Raw genomic sequence first — 19063 nt, forward strand, 5'->3', positions numbered from 1 at the left:
TCACTCTGCCTACCTTTCTTTCTTTGCACCTCCTCTTGCTATGGATGGACGCTTGGCTGCCGCGGCGTCTGCCTGCCATCCTCTCCGGCGTCCCCGGACTGGCTTAGGTGCTGCCTCCTGCCATGCTCCACTGGTAGCTTAGGATGCGCGCGCCACGTGGCCTTCACTCTTTTTCCCACTTGGCACGAACCTCAGGGGCGTCCCCCTGTGATATCACGCTGCCCGGATATTTAAAGCCTACAATGTTTGCTAGCCTTTGAGTTAGCAAGGGGATTTTTACAGATGGGATTCGCTCTCTGTACCCAGCTACCCTGCCTCCAATTTCCATTGGACTCATATCGTTAACAGGGTACCCGCTCCTCGGGGGCCTCGCTTGCTTTTCAGGTCACTATCAGGAACCCGGTACTTGCTCCTCGAGGGGCCATGTTCCCTGACTCACTGCCTGCTCCTACCTTCTCAAGACAGCAAAAAGTCAAGCAGAAGAAAGAATTGCCAAAGAGGTAAAGCGAGGTGACAAAACATTTTTCAGATACATCAGAGATAGGAGAAAAGTTCCAAGTGGTATAGTGAAATTGAAAGGGGAAAAGGATCAATGTGTGGAGAAAGACGAAGAAATGGCAGAAATATTAAATATTCCAGCTCTGTGTTCACTAAAGAGGACCCCGGAGAAGGACCATCACTAGATAACAAGAAACTGGAGGGGAGTGGAGTAGATGTAACTCCATTTACAGAAGAGAATGTTTGGGAAGAGCTAGGAAAACTAAAAGTGGACAAAGCCATGGGGCCTGATGAGGTTCATCCCAGGATACTGAGAGAGCTCAGAGATGTGCTGGCGGGCACGCTGTGTGACCTATTCAATAGATCCCTAGAAACGGGAGTGGTGCCGAGTGACTGGAGAAGAGTGGTGGTGGTCCCGTTTCACAAGAGTGGGAGCAGAAAGGAGGCTGAAAACTACAGGCCGGTTAGCCTCACCTCGGTGGTGGGGAAGGTAATGGAGTCGCTGCTGAAAGAAAGAATAGTGAGCTATCTACAGTCAGAAGAACTGCTGGACCGGAGGCAGCATGGATTCACCAGGGGAAGGTCCTGTCAGACAAATCTGATTGACTTTTGTGATTGGGTGACTAGAGAATTAGATAGAGGAAGAGCACTCGTTGTCATCTACTTAGATTTCAGCAAAGCTTTTGATACAGTCCCACAAAGGAGGCTTGTGAATAAAATGAGAAGCTTAGGAGTGGGTGCCAAGATGGTGGCCTGGATTGCAAACTGGTTGAAGGACAGAAGACAATGTGTGACGGTAAATGGAACTTACTCTGAAGAGAGAGCGGTGTTAAGCAGAGTGCCCCAAGGATCGGTGTTGGGACCGGTCCTGTTCAATATCTTTGTGAGCGACACTGCAGACGGGATAGAAAGTAAGGTCTTTTTGCAAATGATACTAACAGAGTGGACACGCCGGAAGGAGTGGAGAGAATGAGATGGGATATAAGGAAGCTGGAAGAGTGGTCGAAGATATGGCAGCTGAGATTCAATGCCAAGAAGTGCAGAGTCATGCATATGGGGTGTGGAAATCTGAAAGAACTGTATTCGATGGGGGGTGAAGGACTGATGAGCATGGAGCAGGAGAGAGACCTTGTGGTGATAGTGTCTAACGATCTGAAGTGGGCAAAACAATGTGACAAGGCGATAGCTAAAGCCAGAAGAATGCTGGGCTGCATAGAGTGAGGAATATCTAGTAAGAGAAAGGAAGTGATGATCCCCTTGTACAGGGCTTTGGTGAGGCCCCACCTGGAGTACTGTGTTCAGTTCTGGAGACCGTATCTTCAAAGAGACAGAGACAGAATGGAGGCGGTCCAGAGAAGGGTGACCAAAAAGGTTAATGGTCTTCATAAAATGACTTATGAGGAGAGATTGAAGAACCTAAATATGTACACCCTGGAGGAGAGGAGGAGCAGGGGTGATATGATACAGACTTTCAGATACTTGAAAGGTTTTAATGATCCATGGTCAACAACAAACCTTTTACGCTGGAAAAAAATCAGTAGAACTAGAGGTCACGATTTGAAGCTCCAGGGAGGAAGACTCAGAACCAATGTCAGGAAGTACTGTGAAGGACTTCAAAGGGGCGTGGGATAAACACTGTGGATCCATAAAATCAAGAGGCCGTCAATAAAGAGTGGGTGGCTCGCCAGAATGATGGCTACTGCCTGGAGATAATACCCTTATTCAATAAACATACACATGGTTACTGTGACTCCAACATAGCTCTAAGCTGCAAGAGGAAATGTGGAAAAAAGGATTCACACTCACAAAGTGGGGAGTAGCTGGCTTGTTACGGCGGTTACTACCCCAAACCAAATAAGCCTGATACTTCACTTTCAATGCATATCCAACATAGCTGTCTGCTTCAACGGCAGGGGAGAAGAAAAACTGATACTTCATGCATATCCAGCATAGCTCTCTGCTTCAACGGCAGGGGAGAAGAAAAACTGATACTTCACGCATATCCAGCATAGCTCTCTGCTTCAACGGCAGGGGAGAAGAAAAACTGATACTACATGCATATCCAGCATAGCTCCCTGCTTCAACAGCAGGGGAGAAGAAAAACAACCAATAAGGGCTGAATAACACAGTCTGGGTAAAACAAATAAGCATGGGTGTAGCTTGCTTATTGCGGCGGTTACTTCCCCTACTACCCGTAACTAATCAAGCTTGATATTTCACTTGGTTGCAGCTCCATCACTGCTCTCTACATTAATGGTGGGGGTGGAAGGGAAATAGAACCAAAGAGCTAAGAGAAACAGATAAGTATGAGAAAAAAATTTGTGAAGCTTGCTGGGCAGACTGGATGGGCCGTTTGGTCTTCTTCTGCCGTCATTTCTATGTTTCTATGTTTGTATAAGTATTTCTTCATGGAGAGGGTGGTGGATGCTTAGAATGCCCTTCTGAAGGAGGTGGTGAAGACTAAAACTGTGAAGGATTTCAAAGGGGCGTGGGATAAACACTGTGGATCCATAAAGGCTAGAGGATGGGAATGAAGAGTAGAGTCATGGAGGCAGCTTGCTGGAATGTTGGCTACTACCTTGTGATTACTACCCTTATTCAAAAAGCCTTTGCACGGTTAATGCAACCCCAACATTGCTCTCTGCTTCAACGGCAAGGCGAAATGTGGAAAAGAGGATTTGCATTCAGATAACAACCAAAAAGGACTGAACTTCACAATCTGGGTAAAGCGTGGGGGTAGCTTGCTTATCACGGAAGTTACTACCCTAAACCGATTAAGCCTAATACATCACTTTGAATACATATACAGCATTGCTCTCTGCTTCTACTGCAGGGGGAAATGTGGAAAAGAGGATTTGCATTCAGACAATAACCAAAAAGGACTGAACTTCATAATATGGGTAAACAAATAAGCGTGGGGGTAGCTTGCTTATTACGAAAGTTTCTACCCTAAACTAATTAAGCCTAATACATACTTTGAAAGCATATACAGCGTTGCTCTCTGCTTCAACGGTAGGGGGAAATGAGGAAAAAAGGATTTACATTCAAACAACATCCAACAAAGCATCGATCTGTGCAGTCTGGGCAAACAAGCATCGGAGTAACTTGGTGGATGCGGCGATTACTACCCTTAACCATAAGCCTTACGCTCACCTTTGACACAACTCCAATATTGCTCTCTGCATCATTGAAAGGGGATGGCAGGAAATTTGAATCAAACAGTTACCAACAAGGTTGATGAAACAGATAAGTATGGGAAAATAAGTGTGGAAGCTTGCTGGGCAGACTAGATGGGCCAATTGGTCCTTTTCTGTCGTCATTTTCTATGTTTCTATATACTACATCAGAAACACTGTCCCCATTAGTAAGCACTAGGTCCAATATCGCCCCTCTCGCATATAGGTTCCTATAGCAGAGAATCCAAGATCTTTCTGTTTCTATAAGACACTGCAGTTGGGATGTCTTATTGAAATTCCTTAGCAATAGCACCTCGCCTTTTATAGTCATTTAAAAAATATTCTCCATTAAATCTCTGTTTCTTCTATCTGTGATGGTTGCCTGTATATTACACTAATATAAATAGAAGTACCATTCTCTCTTTCCAGATTAACCCACGGCACCTCCTCCCTACCTTTTAATGTCTGCAGTTCTATTGCTTTAATATTTTCTTTTATATATATAATGCCACTCCTCCTCCCTTTCTTCTTACCCTGTCCTTCCTGAATATATTGTAGCCTGGTATAACTAGTCCCAGTTTTCCATGTGAGAAAACATCTGAATGACAGCATTTACAGCCAAGTCATCTTCTTCCATGGCTGTTTCTCGATCCAGGACTTTATTCCTCATACTATGAGCATCAGTATACATAGTTTTCCATATATTGCCCTTTTTTCCATTTCTGTACAAGCATTTAATGTTTTACTTACCTGGGAACTTTCACGTAGAGATTTGTTCACCCATCTCCCTTCTCAGTAGGTTTGCCGGTCTGGGCTGAAAGACACTGCACACACTTCTTCATCAGGCGGACCCTATATCTGCTCAGCAATCTTTGAAACATCATCCCATAGTCCAAGAAGCCATCATCCGGGACCGTGGGGTGGTTTAAAGGGAGACCAGATGTGCGCACGCGCCTAGGAAGCAGCATGGTGCGAGACGGCGGTGTCTTCCCGCCGCAGAGCTGGGAGCACTAGAGGCAGCTCAGGCATGGCCGCTAAAGAGGCAGAACCAGGTGCTGGAGCAGGCAAATGGGGGTAAGTGGGCCTGACCGCGGGCCTGCCGTGGCCGGCACACGCAACGACAGGAAGCTAATGCAGTTTTCTCAAAATGGGAGACATGCACTCTTGGATGTTTGTGCCAGCAATAAGATGAGCTGCCGAATTTTGTAATAATTGTAATGCTTTTAGAGTATAAGAAGGTAATCCCAAAAATACATTACAACAGTCAAGTAAAGGAAGTATAAAAGACTGCACAACTGTATGGAAATGACAAGAACAAAACACTGGTTTTAAGCCCCAAACAATTCTCAGATTAGAAAATCCTGATTTAATGATTGCTTTGATTTGATTTTTAAAGGAGAGTCTGAAGTTAAACCAGACACCAAGACTTTTAATGTCTGAGGAAATAGGCAAGTGTTGTCAATACAGAGAACATAAGGAACTGGACAATTAGATAAATGATGAACCAACAACAGCTCATTTTCTTTTAAGATTAAAAGAAAGTTTGTTGTGTGACAACCAAGCTCTAATAGTTGACAAAGAGCTAACATAGAAGTATTATCAGACCAAGAGAGCAATACTTTTTTTTTTTTTTTTTTTTTTTAATTTTATTTTTATTAAACTTTACAGAATTTTTTTTTTTAAAGATACACACAATTTATATGCTCATAACTGAATAACTTTACACAAGAAAATAAAGGAAATTACTGCATATTCATCTATGTAACCTAAAAGAAACAATCTATAACAGTAATTACAGGACCTAACTGTAAAGAAATAAGGGAGCAATAAACTAATACCATTATAAAAATACAAGAATTGTGTCTCAGCTGTATTTAAACATTTCATTCCATTCCCCCAGAGAGATGGAAGATCAGGAGTCAAGGTATACACGCAATTGTTCTGGGTCGCTAAATACATATCTCGTGCCTTGGTATATAACAACACATTTGCATGGGAAACGCAATAAGAATTTAGCTCCTCTCTGAATTACTTTTTCTTTCATAGTTAGAAATTCTTTCCTTCTTATTTGCGTGTTAAGAGAAACATCAGGAAATATCCTGATGGGAAAACCATGAAATTTAGAATCTAAGTTCTTAAAATATAATTTAAGAACAGTATCTCTCTGAGTTAAATCTGCAAATTGTACTAACAAAGTAGCACGTACTTTGATTTCCATTTCAGATGATTTTTCGAGGAGTTCAGATAAATCAGTATCCTCTTTCTGTTCCCCTAGGCCTTGTGTTAATACATCACTGCTTGAAACTTTTTGAGAGATATAGTATATCCTAGTTATCATAGGTAGTGATCCTTCAGAAATCTTCAATACTTTTACAAGATAACTCTTGAAAAGCTCTCTAGGTGACAATAAATGAGTCCTAGGAAAGTTTAAAATACGTAAATTGGGTCTTCTGATTTGATTTTCTAATTGTTCAATTTTATTTAATTGCATCTTTTCAGATTTAATTAAATTCAACTGAATTTTTTCTACCTCTTCAACTCTTTGACCTATATTAACAACTTTTTCTTCTAATTTTTCTGTTCTAGATTGTAAAATTTTACTATTATTCAAACTTTCTTGCACCATTTGTGATAGATCGTTTATGGACTTTTGCATTAAATAAACCATTTTACCAATCCCTTCCAAAGTAAAATTAGAAGGAACTATAATAGGTAAACCAGACACTGCGTTACCTTGCACTCCTCCCACCTCTTTCTCTTTAGAGTCAGACATAATACTAAATTCCAATTTCTGGACCAAAGTAACCTGAGATTCTGGGTTCTGTAGTGGGTATTCTAGCCCCACTACTCCTCTTTCCTCAGGAGATGTTAATAGGGCCAATTTCAAATCAGTATCGAGAAATGAAAAATGTCCTCCTCCTTTCCCCGTTGGTTGATCTGGGGTTGGGGGAGCACCAGGGCTTAAAGATATTTCACAAGTCTGGGAGTTTAGGCCCTGCTCCCGGGTTTCTACTCCAGCGACTTCTACTCCTGGTGTTGAGTTTACAGCTTTACCAAAGATATCCTGAATTCGTGGCTGGTTATTACTCACAACCGGTGTTGAGGTTGCCACTCTCCCTTTCCTCTTGGTATGGGGCATACCCGAGAGGGAGGATAGCCAGCTTTATCAAGAAAAAACAAATACCTCAAGTGATAATAGGCTCCTTGGCGACACACTAACTCCAGTTAGGGCCCGTAGTGGCTGCTGGCACAACTCCTCTTGAAATATTAATCCAAAGAATTAAAATTCCCCACTACTCCACAAACTCCGACGAAGCCCGACAAAGCCCGCGCCGACGGCGGAGCGCCGTCTAGACGCCGATTTTATGGGCGTTAATCTGGGCGCCTCCTTATGACGTCAGTCACGGAAGAAATATCACATTTAACTTCAGCTGCTCAGCGTACCTTCAATTAAGTATGTCAACAGTTCCAATGAAGAAAAACACCTCGAGGGTCCGAAAAGCAAGGTAAGCGAGCAGGAAAGAGAAAGTCCAGCAGCAAAGTCTCTCCAGACAAACGCCGATTTTATGGGCGTTAATCTGGGCGCCTCCTTATGACGTCAGTCACGGAAGAAATATCACATTTAACTTCAGCTGCTCAGCGTACCTTCAATTAAGTATGTCAACAGTTCCAATGAAGAAAAACACCTCGAGGGTCCGAAAAGCAAGGTAAGCGAGCAGGAAAGAGAAAGTCCAGCAGCAAAGTCTCTCCAGACAAACGCCGATTTTATGGGCGTTAATCTGGGCGCCTCCTTATGACGTCAGTCACGGAAGAAATATCACATTTAACTTCAGCTGCTCAGCGTACCTTCAATTAAGTATGTCAACAGTTCCAATGAAGAAAAACACCTCGAGGGTCCGAAAAGCAAGGTAAGCGAGCAGGAAAGAGAAAGTCCAGCAGCCGAGAGCAATACTTTAATGTGGAACTGGATATCGGCATAGATGTGGTATCCCTTCTAGAGCCATGCATGATTCTTTCTAATTGGAGCTAAATAAAGGCTGCATATTGGTTCATCATTTGAAGGAAATCAGTGTTGGGGTCTAGTGGCTATAGTAATTTGGGTCCAGCTATCATCTCATGGTCCAGTTTTATCTTTATCTTGAGTTTTCCATTTTTGTTGCCCTGATAAGCATTTCATTGATGTAGTCCTCATTTTTCCAGATGCTTCTTAGTCTTGCCGCCTCCTCTCTTGAGTTCCACCATGTTTCCTGAGGGAGTCAGTCTGTAGATATCTTTCACACTGAACTGGTTTCTTTCTGTGGGTCAGAATATGTTTGGACAGAAGTAGAATTAGTAACAGTAGTGCCAGCTTTGGCAAATCAATGTTTCCCTGCAATCCTTAAGCTGTTGGGAGCTTCTGGTATCTGTTAAAAGAAAATGAGAAAAACCTACTAAGTTCCTACCTTTTCCTCAACTGTCCTGCAAGTGACAGACATGATCTTACCGCAGGGACACGGCTTGAAGCCCAAAGGCTTTTTCGACATCTCAAAAAGAAGAGGTACGAGGAGAAAATAGCTCCACGTGTGCTCCCGCGCGCGGAAAAAAAACAACTGAGGAGAATCTGTTACTTTCCTGCGCGGGAACTCACGCGCAGCCGCAGAGACTGAAAAAATCTACACTCTGCTTCTTAAGCTCCGCCTCCCGGGCCCTGAATGACAGTTCCTATGATAGCATGGCTAATTCATCCTGCTATCTACGGAAACACCGTTTATGGTAAGCAAATTTGCTTTTATCCTAATGTATGATCTTAATCTATGTACATATGATTTCTAATAAAGCTATTTCTTTTACTAGATGTGTATTCTATAAAGAATCCTGTAGCCTTGGTTACTATAGTTCAGACCAACTAAAAGTAATTACCTGAAGAATTTACTGTGATATTACTAATTGAGCTTCCCTAAACTTTACTGCAATTTAGATAAGTGTGGTCATTAGTGAAAACAGAAGTGTTCTGTTTTCACTAATGACCACACTTATCTAAATTGCATCATGTTTCTCTGCTAACAATATCAAATTATTTTGTGTAGTCCAATCCCTTAATTAGTGGGTTAGTCTGTATAGTTAGAATGGAAGGTAAGAGTAGGCGAGAGGGAGGGAACTAAAGGCCGAAAAAGACAAAAAAAAAAAACCCTAACAACAAAGCAGCATTTTCCCTTCTAGAATTCTTCCCTCTAAACTAAGTATTAATAATCCAACAAACAGAAAAGCAATGTAAGCAAAACAAAGCAATGAAAAAACAAAAACAATCTCTTTTTCAAAATAAGGTCACAGCACTTCAGTCAAACCAGAAAAACTACTTCTGTTTGTAATTGTGCTCCTCCAAAAAGCTTAATCAAAATATTAGGAAAATGTATCTGCATTCATTTAGTTTAATGTTCTTTCTTTCTTTATTTTTGTGTTCATTTTTTTCCAGGTGTTTGCTTCAGAATGGTAAGGAGCCATTGGTGCTTCAATTTTATTTTACCTCTGTGGAATGTGCAGATATGGGGGAAAAGTCGTGAATGCCATTATACAACACAGTATATATTTTTCTGGGGCTTATTTCATCTGAAAAGATAAGTGATCACTTTGATTTTTACATACTATATATGCCTATTTTTTTTAATAATAGTAGAGGGAACAGAATATATTCTGTATTTGATACAAAATGGTTTTCCCTGCACATCAAACAGAACATTTCAATTTGGTCAGTTTGAAACTAGCTAAGCTGAAATGCCCCCTTTGGATGAGTAGTGTTAACTTTTGAGATTTCATAGCACTGCACTTTAAAAATACAGTAACTTTAAAATTCTGATTTCTAGAAAAGGTAAGTTCAATGAGGAATATTTGTTTGACTTTTGAATCAAGTTGAGCTGCCTGTCCAAGAACTGGTTCATGCTGCTTTTTTATTATTATTTGTTTGCTTTGAAGGAGCAGTACTGTGGTTCTGCAGACATTTTTAAATTGCATTACATGATTCATAATTATCACTTGGAATATTTTTCTTAACCGTGTTTGGAAATTGGGTTCCAGCAGATTAGATCCTCCAAAATTAGAGAACTTTCTATTCTACATGCATGTTTTTAGAAGAAGCAAGACAGTGAAATATTTTCCTTGGGCTCAGGTTTTCTTAACTTGCTGCAACCTCACTGAAATTAATTGCTTATGGGAAAAATGGAAAAAAAAAGATTCATCACATTGCTGCTCTCAAAAAGAATAAAGGGTGGCGGGGGCAGAGGATATCCAGATTGCTGAATCATAGCTTCAGAACTGATCCATTAATCTGGTTTTGTAAGTATGGTACATGGTAGTCAGTGTGGCAGAAGTTGCAGGGAATGTGAAAAGTTCAAACAAGTTATGGCTGATAGCTTTTTATTGGATGAACTTAATACATTTGTGACAAGTTTTCAAAACCTTTGTCCTCTTCATCAGGTTAGTATGAGAAAGGAAGTGTGGAACAATTCGAGTACTTGCTTCTGTACATATATTTTCCTTACCATTCAAATACTATGACTTCTGAAGCAAAGGTTACAGACTAGCTCGAAACACTGTACCAGTTTTCTTCTGCATGGGCTGGTGGGTTATAAAGGATTATTTGAGTAGTAACTTGATAGATTTTCATAGGAATTTGAGGCAGAAAGCAAAGATGAGAAGGCTTATTTTTCCAGTAAAATTTTAGAAGGTGAAAACTGGTGCTGCTTAACTTTCAGATTCATATTTTTTGCAGTGAGTATTCAATAAGGTCAATAGGTTGTTCACACATGTCTTTTATTAGGACTAAAGTACAGATCATTATTATGTGCATATGATATCTGATGAGTGAGAGAATTTGTCTGAATAATTTGTATTGGTATATACCATTGGCAGGCAAGGAGGTTAATTTCTTTTGGACTTAGCTTTGTATGCCACTTTTGTGTGCATTTAGGATATTGCTACACAGCTACCTGATGTGATCAAAACTGTTTATTTTGCAGGTTACAGCTTTTGGAATATTCTAGAGGTTTCATGGTGGTTTTAAGTAATGTAGGGAAACTGCTACTGAACAGAAATCTATACCTTTTTTAGTCTTGAAAAGGGAGACCTAGGACTAGCTCACCATAACCAGAACATTGTTTTATCTAATCTACAAGTATATCTTGACAGGATGGAGGTACTTTTAAGATATTGTTGTACCTTTGCCAGCAGAATTCTCATGATCTGGAATTTGTTGTGAGGTGATTGGACTTGAGATATTTTGAATTGTTGATAAGTGTATCTATGAAAGAGCTCATGGAAGCAGCTAATTAGTGTATAAAGCTTCCATGTAAAAAATACATGGGTTTTATGCCATTTGCTTTTTCTACTAGGGTCAATTTCCAGTTACATTCTCATCTGTCTGAAGGATGGGGGTCTAGTCCTTGTAGGTATTTATTCCTGATCTTCATAATCAGGATCTGCACATACAAGTTCCAGTTGAACTTGGATCTGTTGTACAGAATACCTAGATTATTCCCTGAACTTTTTTTTTTTATTTTATTTTTATTGAAATTTCATCATATCTTACAGAACACAGTTGTTCTAAGAATATCAGATAGTTCAATATATCTTATTCAAAGAAGAAATTAATACATCTTAGGTATAACATATAATCACTTATCTGGAAAGTAAAAGGAAATTTGGGAGTTCAAGATACACAGAGCAGTTATAAAGAAGTAATATTCCTGTAACAATAAAAAGCTAGCCCTTTAGAGTGTGGCCCATGTTATTACACTTCTAAGCGCTGAACCCCTGTGAAACTATCTCAGGAATGTGAGTCCAGATATACTCTTAATTGTAAAGGATCAAAGAAAATATATCTAGAATCTTGATAAATTATAATACATTTACAAGGGAAGAATGAATTATGCCCCCCTTGATATAACTTCATTCCTCAACAGTAGAAATGTTTTCCTTTTTTCCTGAGTATTGTTTGTCACATCAGGATATATCCAAACTCTATGGCCATGAAAATTATATTCTTGATTCCAAAGAAAAATCTTAAAACTGAATCTCTCTGTGCTAAACACAAATAAAACTAGCAAAGTGTCTCTATTTTCTATGACAGTCTCTAGAGTTAGGTCCAACAATGCGGTAACATTTAAAGGTGTTTCTTGTCGTCGTAAGTCTTCCTTTTTTTCTTTAATACTAGGTATGTAATATATCTTGGATATAGTGGGAATCCCTTCTGCTGTAAAATTCAATGCATTTATAAGATAGCTTTTAAACAGTTCTCGTGGGGATACCTCTTTCAACCTTGGGAAGTTTAGTACTCTCAGGTTAGCTCTTCTACTTTAATTTTCCAATTTTTCCATTCTGTTAAAACAAATACTCTCTGATTTAATGAGATTTTGAAATTCTTCCACCATTTTAATTTTCTGTTCCATCTCTTTCATAGTATTTTCCAATGTTGTTACCTTGGAATCTAACTTCTTAGTATTTTGTAAATTTTCTTTTAACATTCCAGTTAAAGTATTTATAGAATTATCCATTGAAACTAATACCTTCCATATTGTATCTAAAATTATTATTGAAGTTTTAACCAAAGGCATTTTATATATAATATGTACTTCTGGTTCACTTTTTCCTGATTCCCCAGGGTCCCTGTCTTCCTTGTCTTGTTGTCTAGCTCCAGCTTCAAAGCCCGTGGAGCCCTGTAAAACAGGACTTACCGAAGAGAGTGATGTATCTACATCTCTTCTCTGGGCTACAGCTCTTAATGAAGCCATTTGCTCTTCTCTCCATTTAGCTGTTACTTCTCAAAAAATCCTCGACGGTGGTTCTGGGGTAGTTGGCGCACAGGGGCTGAGGGATATTCCTTCTGCCATGGAGCTCGGCGTCTGCTCAAAGTCGGCGGCTCCTCCCTCCGGTAACTGTTGTATGGGTTGGATGAACATCGACTCGATTTGCGGTTGTCTTGTATCTGGATTTGGCGTTGAGGTAAAAGATGATTTTACTTTTGCCTTCCTTTTTGTGTGAGGCATTTCAGGTAAAGATTCAGAGGCAATAAGGTAATTAGTAAAATTTTTCGCGGAGCAAGGTTGTGTGCATCCACTCTAGTTGGCAGCCATCTTGGACTCCTCTATTCCCTGAACTTTCAGACTATTTGAATCACAGTTTTTAACTTTGTGCTCACCTCAGAAAAGACTACATCATATTAGCAACAAACGTACAACAGAAAAGTAAACCAAACTTGTTCCAAAGCTAATAGTGATCTCAGCTCCAGCCAAACCAAGTTTTGACATTCATCAATTGGCTCCCAGATGTTGGCTTATGGAATGAGGCTTAATCTCTCTTTAAAAAAAATAATGAAGAGAAAAATTGAGCTTTTGGGAAAATGTAGCTTTATCTTGCTGCATGACCATTATTTATGGAGAAATCTTACTTTTTGAATTGATGGATCATTATCTGCATGCCTGTCACATATCACATTTTAGAAAGAAAAGATTCATGACACTGTAGTCACAGCTGAGGATGGTTTTCAGTGAACTGGAACAAATTACCAAGTTAAAATAGAGAGAAGAAAAGATGAGGAAGTGGATTCTCGATTAGTCTAAAAGTATAGAATCTATGGACCTGATTTTCAAAAGCATTTACATGTTTAAAAATGAGTTTTACATGTTGAAATGCACTTTACCCATGTAAGTGGGATTTTGAAAATTGCTACAGTATGTTATTGAATTGTCTATAGGATTTAACTGCATAAGTACACTTTACACATGTAAATCCTTTTTAAAATTACCCCTTTATTTCAAAGTGTATTGTTCTCAAACTTTACATATAATTTCATTGTGTTTTTTTTTCCCTTTCAAACTAGTACACAGAAGATGAAGCTAGAAAACTTGGAGTAGTTGGATGGGTTAAAAATACAAGACAAGGAACTGTAGTGGGCCAAGTTCAGGGGCCAGAAGATAAAGTTAATTCAATGTAAGTATAAAAATAAATATATGCGTGTTCTGAAATTTGATGAAACATCAAGTTAATGTAATATTTTAAAATACATTTTGAAACATTTTTTTTTCAAGTCATATGGTAAGAATGAAGAAAGCCTAGGCTATTTGTAGAGAAGCTGAACCAGTTTTAGTATCTCTGAACTGGTGTATATAAAGATGGGGGCTAACCGGTTGACTGGACTACCTTCTTGACCTATTTGTGCATGGAAATAATGGATTCACTTAGTTTTGGGGAGTGCTACTCTTGAATGAAGTACTTAGTAAGAATTGCATCATTGGATGGAGAAATCAATTATTGGCTTCTACTGAGCAATGTTTTCACATTTTCCACAAATTCTGCATTCAAAGGCAAGAAAGTGTCTTGGGGAATAATATAAAAATATATATGACCTTCTATGAGTTTGTTGTATCTTTGGATAGGTGTAACATTTGATTGGGGTACCTACAATACAAGTTTAAAGTTCAGTAGTTCAGTCTTTCTCTGTACTAGTTATTGAATTCAGTCATTCAGCTTGTTAATTAATGTTTAAGAGAATCATGCATCCCCAGCAGCTGCAACACCATATAATTCCCTTCAACAATATAGTTGCCTGGATCCTGCTTTAAGAGCACTAAACTCTTTAATAAACTAATTTTCTTCATGATAGGTAAAATTTCAGAAATTCTGTGACCACAAAGATGTGAGTGTAATTTTTCTTAAAATAAAAATGTTCTCTTTTCATTGATACTACCACTTGTTTCATTGATGAGCTGACATAGTACCAGAGCCAAGGTTCTGTGCATGTTGTTGAATTTGAACATATTTTTTCTAGAGTGTGTTTGATTAATATTGAACTTGGAAATGTTTAGTTATTCGTGATGAACTATTGCTTGGTTAGGAAACTATTTACTGGACAGGTATCAAGCAGTTTATATAAGCATTTGTTTTTGGCATGAAATATCTGTGTTGAAACTCCATAAAATTTCACCCTGCTTTCCTTTGTTTTTGAAGTTTGTCTGAATTTAAAGCACTGTACCTATACTAAAGACATTATCATGTATTTAAGGAAGAAACATAGGTAAGATCTCCAGGATGACATTTTTTTTTGCCCACCAGTTTCCTCTTCCTCCTTTGGGCTTTGCAGCTCAGTCACTTGGCCTTCATTGAGCTAAAACATCATGACTCTTCATTCACAGGTATCTGGAGTTTTCCCCCCTATTCTATAACCCTCCAGGTTGCAGGCCTGTTAATGAAAGAAAGAAAACTGTGTGTCAGTGGAATTACAGGCGTTCAGTTAGTCTTCATCTGAAGAGTTACATATCAACAAAGTTACCTTTACGGGTTTTTTATGCCTAAAACTCTTTGCTGTAACTAAGATTACCAATTTCACCAAACTTTTTGTTCATGTTCTTTTTTCTTGTTTTAACTTTGTCAAAGTATTACTATTTTTTGTTGTTGTGAGTCTCTAAAAAAATATTTGATTACTTCAAATTTCCCAAACTGAATTTGACCTAGCTTCAGCTCTCTTCAAAATGGTGGACAGAAAATTAGACTTCAAAAGATGATCTTGCTGTCCTACAAAGATGTCTTTGTTGGACTATAATGACAGCTGTGTTTACGGCTTAGGCCTGCTACATGAAATGCCTAACTGTGCTGCCTGTGCTCAAATGTCACCCAGGGCCAAAAAATCTAGAAGCTGCACACAAAGTATTTTGAACTTCTCTTCAAGCCTCCAGATCAGCAAAGAGGAAATCATCATCTAAATGAGTGAGGGACCATCTCCTGAATCAAAAAAGATAGTCCCCTCATGACTAGGGGAACTCTCGGCCTAGGTGCCATTCCTCTTCTACTAAGAGGAAAAGAAATTGTGCTTTTCAGAAATGAAGCATATAGGAGCTAAAACAGATCCGGGAGGCACCACCAATAGGTGCAGAGAAAATCACCTTTGGCACCATGTTACCGTTCAGGAACCGGCGAGGCAGAGGGCTTCCGGCAGAACCGCTGTTCGGTGGCGTTTCCCGGCAAATGTACGCGATGTGACTCACATCCAGGCTCCACCCACTGTGCCGTGTCATCCTCCCTCCCAGAAGACCCCGCGTTTGAGGGAAATTTTGAGATTTAAACTCCTGAGCCCAGCACAGCATTGCCTCGGCTACAAGCTTGCTTGTGCTGGTGCTCTTTTGGTTTGGAATTCTTTTCCTGCTTGCTGACTCTGGATTGTTACTTGGATTACCTGCTTCGCTGCCCTCCCATGACCCGGTTTGGATTCTGACTCTTCTTGTGCCTGCTGCCTGCCCCGACGTTGGCCTTATTTGGATTTGTCTGCTTCGCTGCCTAACCATGACCCGGATTGGTGTTACCTCTTGGACTGGTGGCTGTCCCTCTCTGAACTGTGTTGGTATTTTTCATCCAGTTCCCACCATCTGGTCGACAGCTACACTAGGATTCACTATCAAGTTGTACTTGGTAACAGTTAGCCGAGGCCATGGATCCTGTAGATCTGACAGCCTTACAAGCCATTCCCGGATTGGCAACACGTATTCAGCAGCAGCAGGGAGTTTTAGACCAAGTTACTGGAGTTCTGGAAAGACTGGCAGCTCGAATGGATGTCCTTTCAGCTCCTGCTCCGGTAACCCCAGCCTCTGCTTCGCCACCTCCTGTTCTACGTCTGCCACTTCCACCTCGTTTCAGTGGGAACCCTCGGCAGTGTCGAGGGTTTTAAAATCAGTGTCGCATGCACTTTTCACTCCAGTCGTTCACTCTAGTTGTCACTATTTCCTACAGACAAGACGAAGGTTACCTTTCTCTTATCCCTTTTGGAAGGACCAGCTTTAGCCTGGGCATCTCTGTTTTGGGAGAGGGATGATCCCTTGTTGAATAACTTGGAGCAACTCCTGAAAGATTTCCACTTGATTTTTGACAAGCCTGGGCGTTCAACTTCTGCTGCTTCAGACTTACTTCAAATTAAACAAGGTTCCTGATCTGTTGGGGATTATGCTACTCAGTTTTGCACCCTGGCAGCCGAACTGCTTTGGGGTGATGACAGTCTTACGGCTATCTTCCATCAGGGGCTCTCTGAGGCTATTAAAGATGAGTTGGCTGCTCGAGAACCTCCGGAATCCCTAGAGGAGTTTATTCATTTGGCTGTCTGATTAGATCTTTGCTTTCAGGAGAGGACTTGAGAACGGGCAGTACAGAGACGACCCATTTGCTTGGCACCTACTTTTCAGCAACCACTCATGACTCCTAAAGCTTCTGCACTTCCGTTACTCAGCGAGGAGCCTATGCAGATTGACCGATGTCAGTTAACACCCGAGGAACGACAACACAGAAGATTAAATAACCTTTGTCTTTACTGCGCTGGTAAGGGACATTTCATTAACAAATGTCCAAACAAGTCGGGAAATTCCTGGACCTAGGTCTGGTGGGAGAGGCCTCCCTGGGTCACATTATTCCCTCTCCACAAATATTGATTCCAGTATCAATTTTGGCCGATGACAGCCTTATTCATCTCCAAGCCTTCTTGGACTCCGGGGCGGCCGGCAATTTCATAGAAGAGCTAGTTCGTTGATATCATATTCCCACCGAACTTCTTAAGACCCCTCTCACTGTGTCCTCGGTCTCTGGACAGCCACTGGCGAATAAAATTTCTCAGATTACTAGACCTATTAAACTAACTACTGGAGTACTCCATCAAGAGACTATTCAATTATACGTACTTCCTTCCTCTGTTAACCAAGTCATCTTCGGGTTACCTTGGCTGAGATTTCATCAACCCCAGGTCGATTGGGGCACTCTGCAGTTGGCCAGTTGGAGTGACTACTGTCAGCAGAATTGTTTAAACCAGGTCTTACCAGCTGTCTCCACTATCTCTTGTTCAGTGGCTATTTCATCATCTCTGCCTCATCAATATGTCAGATTCATTGATGTCTTCAGCAAACAGGCCAAGACACTACCACCTTATCGCACATATGATTGTGAAATAGAATTACTTTCGGATAAAAACCCACCTAGGGGGAGGGTTTATGCCTTGTCCGAACCGGAGTCTGAGGCTATGAATCAATATATCCAGGAGAATATCACTAGGGGATTCATCAGACCATCCTCCTCTCCTGCAGGGGCCGTTTTTTTTTTTTTTTTGTTAAAAAGAAAGAAGGTTCACTACAGCCATGTATCGATTATAGAGGACTCAATGCCAATCCAAGAAAAAAATCGGTATCCGATTCCACTTATTTCAGTACATTTTGAGCATTTGAGGGGAGCACAAATATTTTCGAAACTTGACCTAAGGGGAGATTATAATTTGATTAGAATAAAGGAGGGGGGATGAGTGGAAAACTGTCTTTAACACTCAAGATGGACATTATGAATATCTGGTAATGTCTTTTGGACTTTGTAACGCCCAGGCGATTTTCAAACCATGATTAATGACATCTTTCAAGACCTTCTCTACTCTCATGTTATTGTCTACCTGGACGATATTCTAATTTTTTCCAAAACAGAACATCAACATCAAATTCATGTTAAACAAGTCCTTTAACGTCTTCGAGAAAATAAATTATATGCAAAATTAGAGAAATGCCTTTTTCATCAAAAAGAACTACCTTTTTTAGGTTATATTGTGTCACAAGATGGTCTTCGAATGGACCCTGGGAAACTTAAGGCAATCGTGGACTGGCCTCAACCAGAGGGGCTTAAGGCATTAGAGATTTTTTAGGATTCTCCAACTACTATCGTCAATTTATTTTGGAATAATCTACTTTAGTAGTACCACTTACTGCTTTAACCAAGAAAGGAGCTCCAACCTGTAACTGGCCTTCTGAAGCTATCCAGGCCTTTCAACTCCTAATAAAAGAGAGAATTTGTAAAAGATCCTTGTTTACAACGCCCCGATCCAGCCAAGCCATTTATTATTGAGGTCGACGCCTCAGCTTTAGGAGTCGGTGCTATCTTGTTACAGCCCTCCGATTCAGGAAAACCACGTACCTTTGCCTATTTCTCTAAAAGCGTTTCTTCAGCTAAAAAAAAACCGATACTATAGGAGAGCAAGAGCTTTTGGCAATTAAGATGGCACTAGAGGAATGGCGATAACTTCTGGAGGGGGCCAAGTATACCATTGACATTTATACAGACCATAAGAATCTCGCTTATTTGTCACAGGCACAGCGTTTGAACCCCTGTCAAGCTCGCTGGGCACTTTTTTTCAGCAGATTCGACTTCAAATTGCACTTTCGATCCGCAGAGAAGAATCTACGTGCTGATGCGCTCTCTTGGAGTTTTCTTCCTGATGACACCCCTGAGCTACCTCGTCACATCATTGATCCGGCGCAAATAACAGTGGCCATCACTTCACTGTGCCTTTAGGGAAAACTGTGGTACCCAAATGTTTAAGGCAAACATTTTTACGATGGGAGCATGATTCA

The 19063-nt window shown here is 40.3% G+C and overlaps 1 protein-coding gene across 5 annotated transcripts in view; it reads left to right on the forward strand.

The window, feature by feature from the left end:
- ACYP2 (acylphosphatase 2) overlaps positions 1–19063 on the forward strand; it is a 368664-nt gene that overhangs the window by 35396 nt on the left and 314205 nt on the right. For 3 of the 5 annotated variants that reach the window (XM_029593436.1, XM_029593440.1, XM_029593439.1), the window contains exons 2-3: positions 9127–9143; positions 13525–13634. In XM_029593436.1, coding sequence (XP_029449296.1) covers positions 9127–9143; positions 13525–13634 — 127 coding nt within the window. Of the gene's footprint in view, positions 1–9126; positions 9144–12391; positions 12648–13524; positions 13635–19063 lie in introns of those variants that run through there. The other 2 variants (XM_029593437.1, XM_029593438.1) reach the window with 2 other exon arrangements.

This window comes from Rhinatrema bivittatum, chromosome 3 (genome assembly GCF_901001135.1).
Source record: "Rhinatrema bivittatum chromosome 3, aRhiBiv1.1, whole genome shotgun sequence".
In the NCBI taxonomy this organism is placed as follows: domain Eukaryota; kingdom Metazoa; phylum Chordata; class Amphibia; order Gymnophiona; family Rhinatrematidae; genus Rhinatrema; species Rhinatrema bivittatum.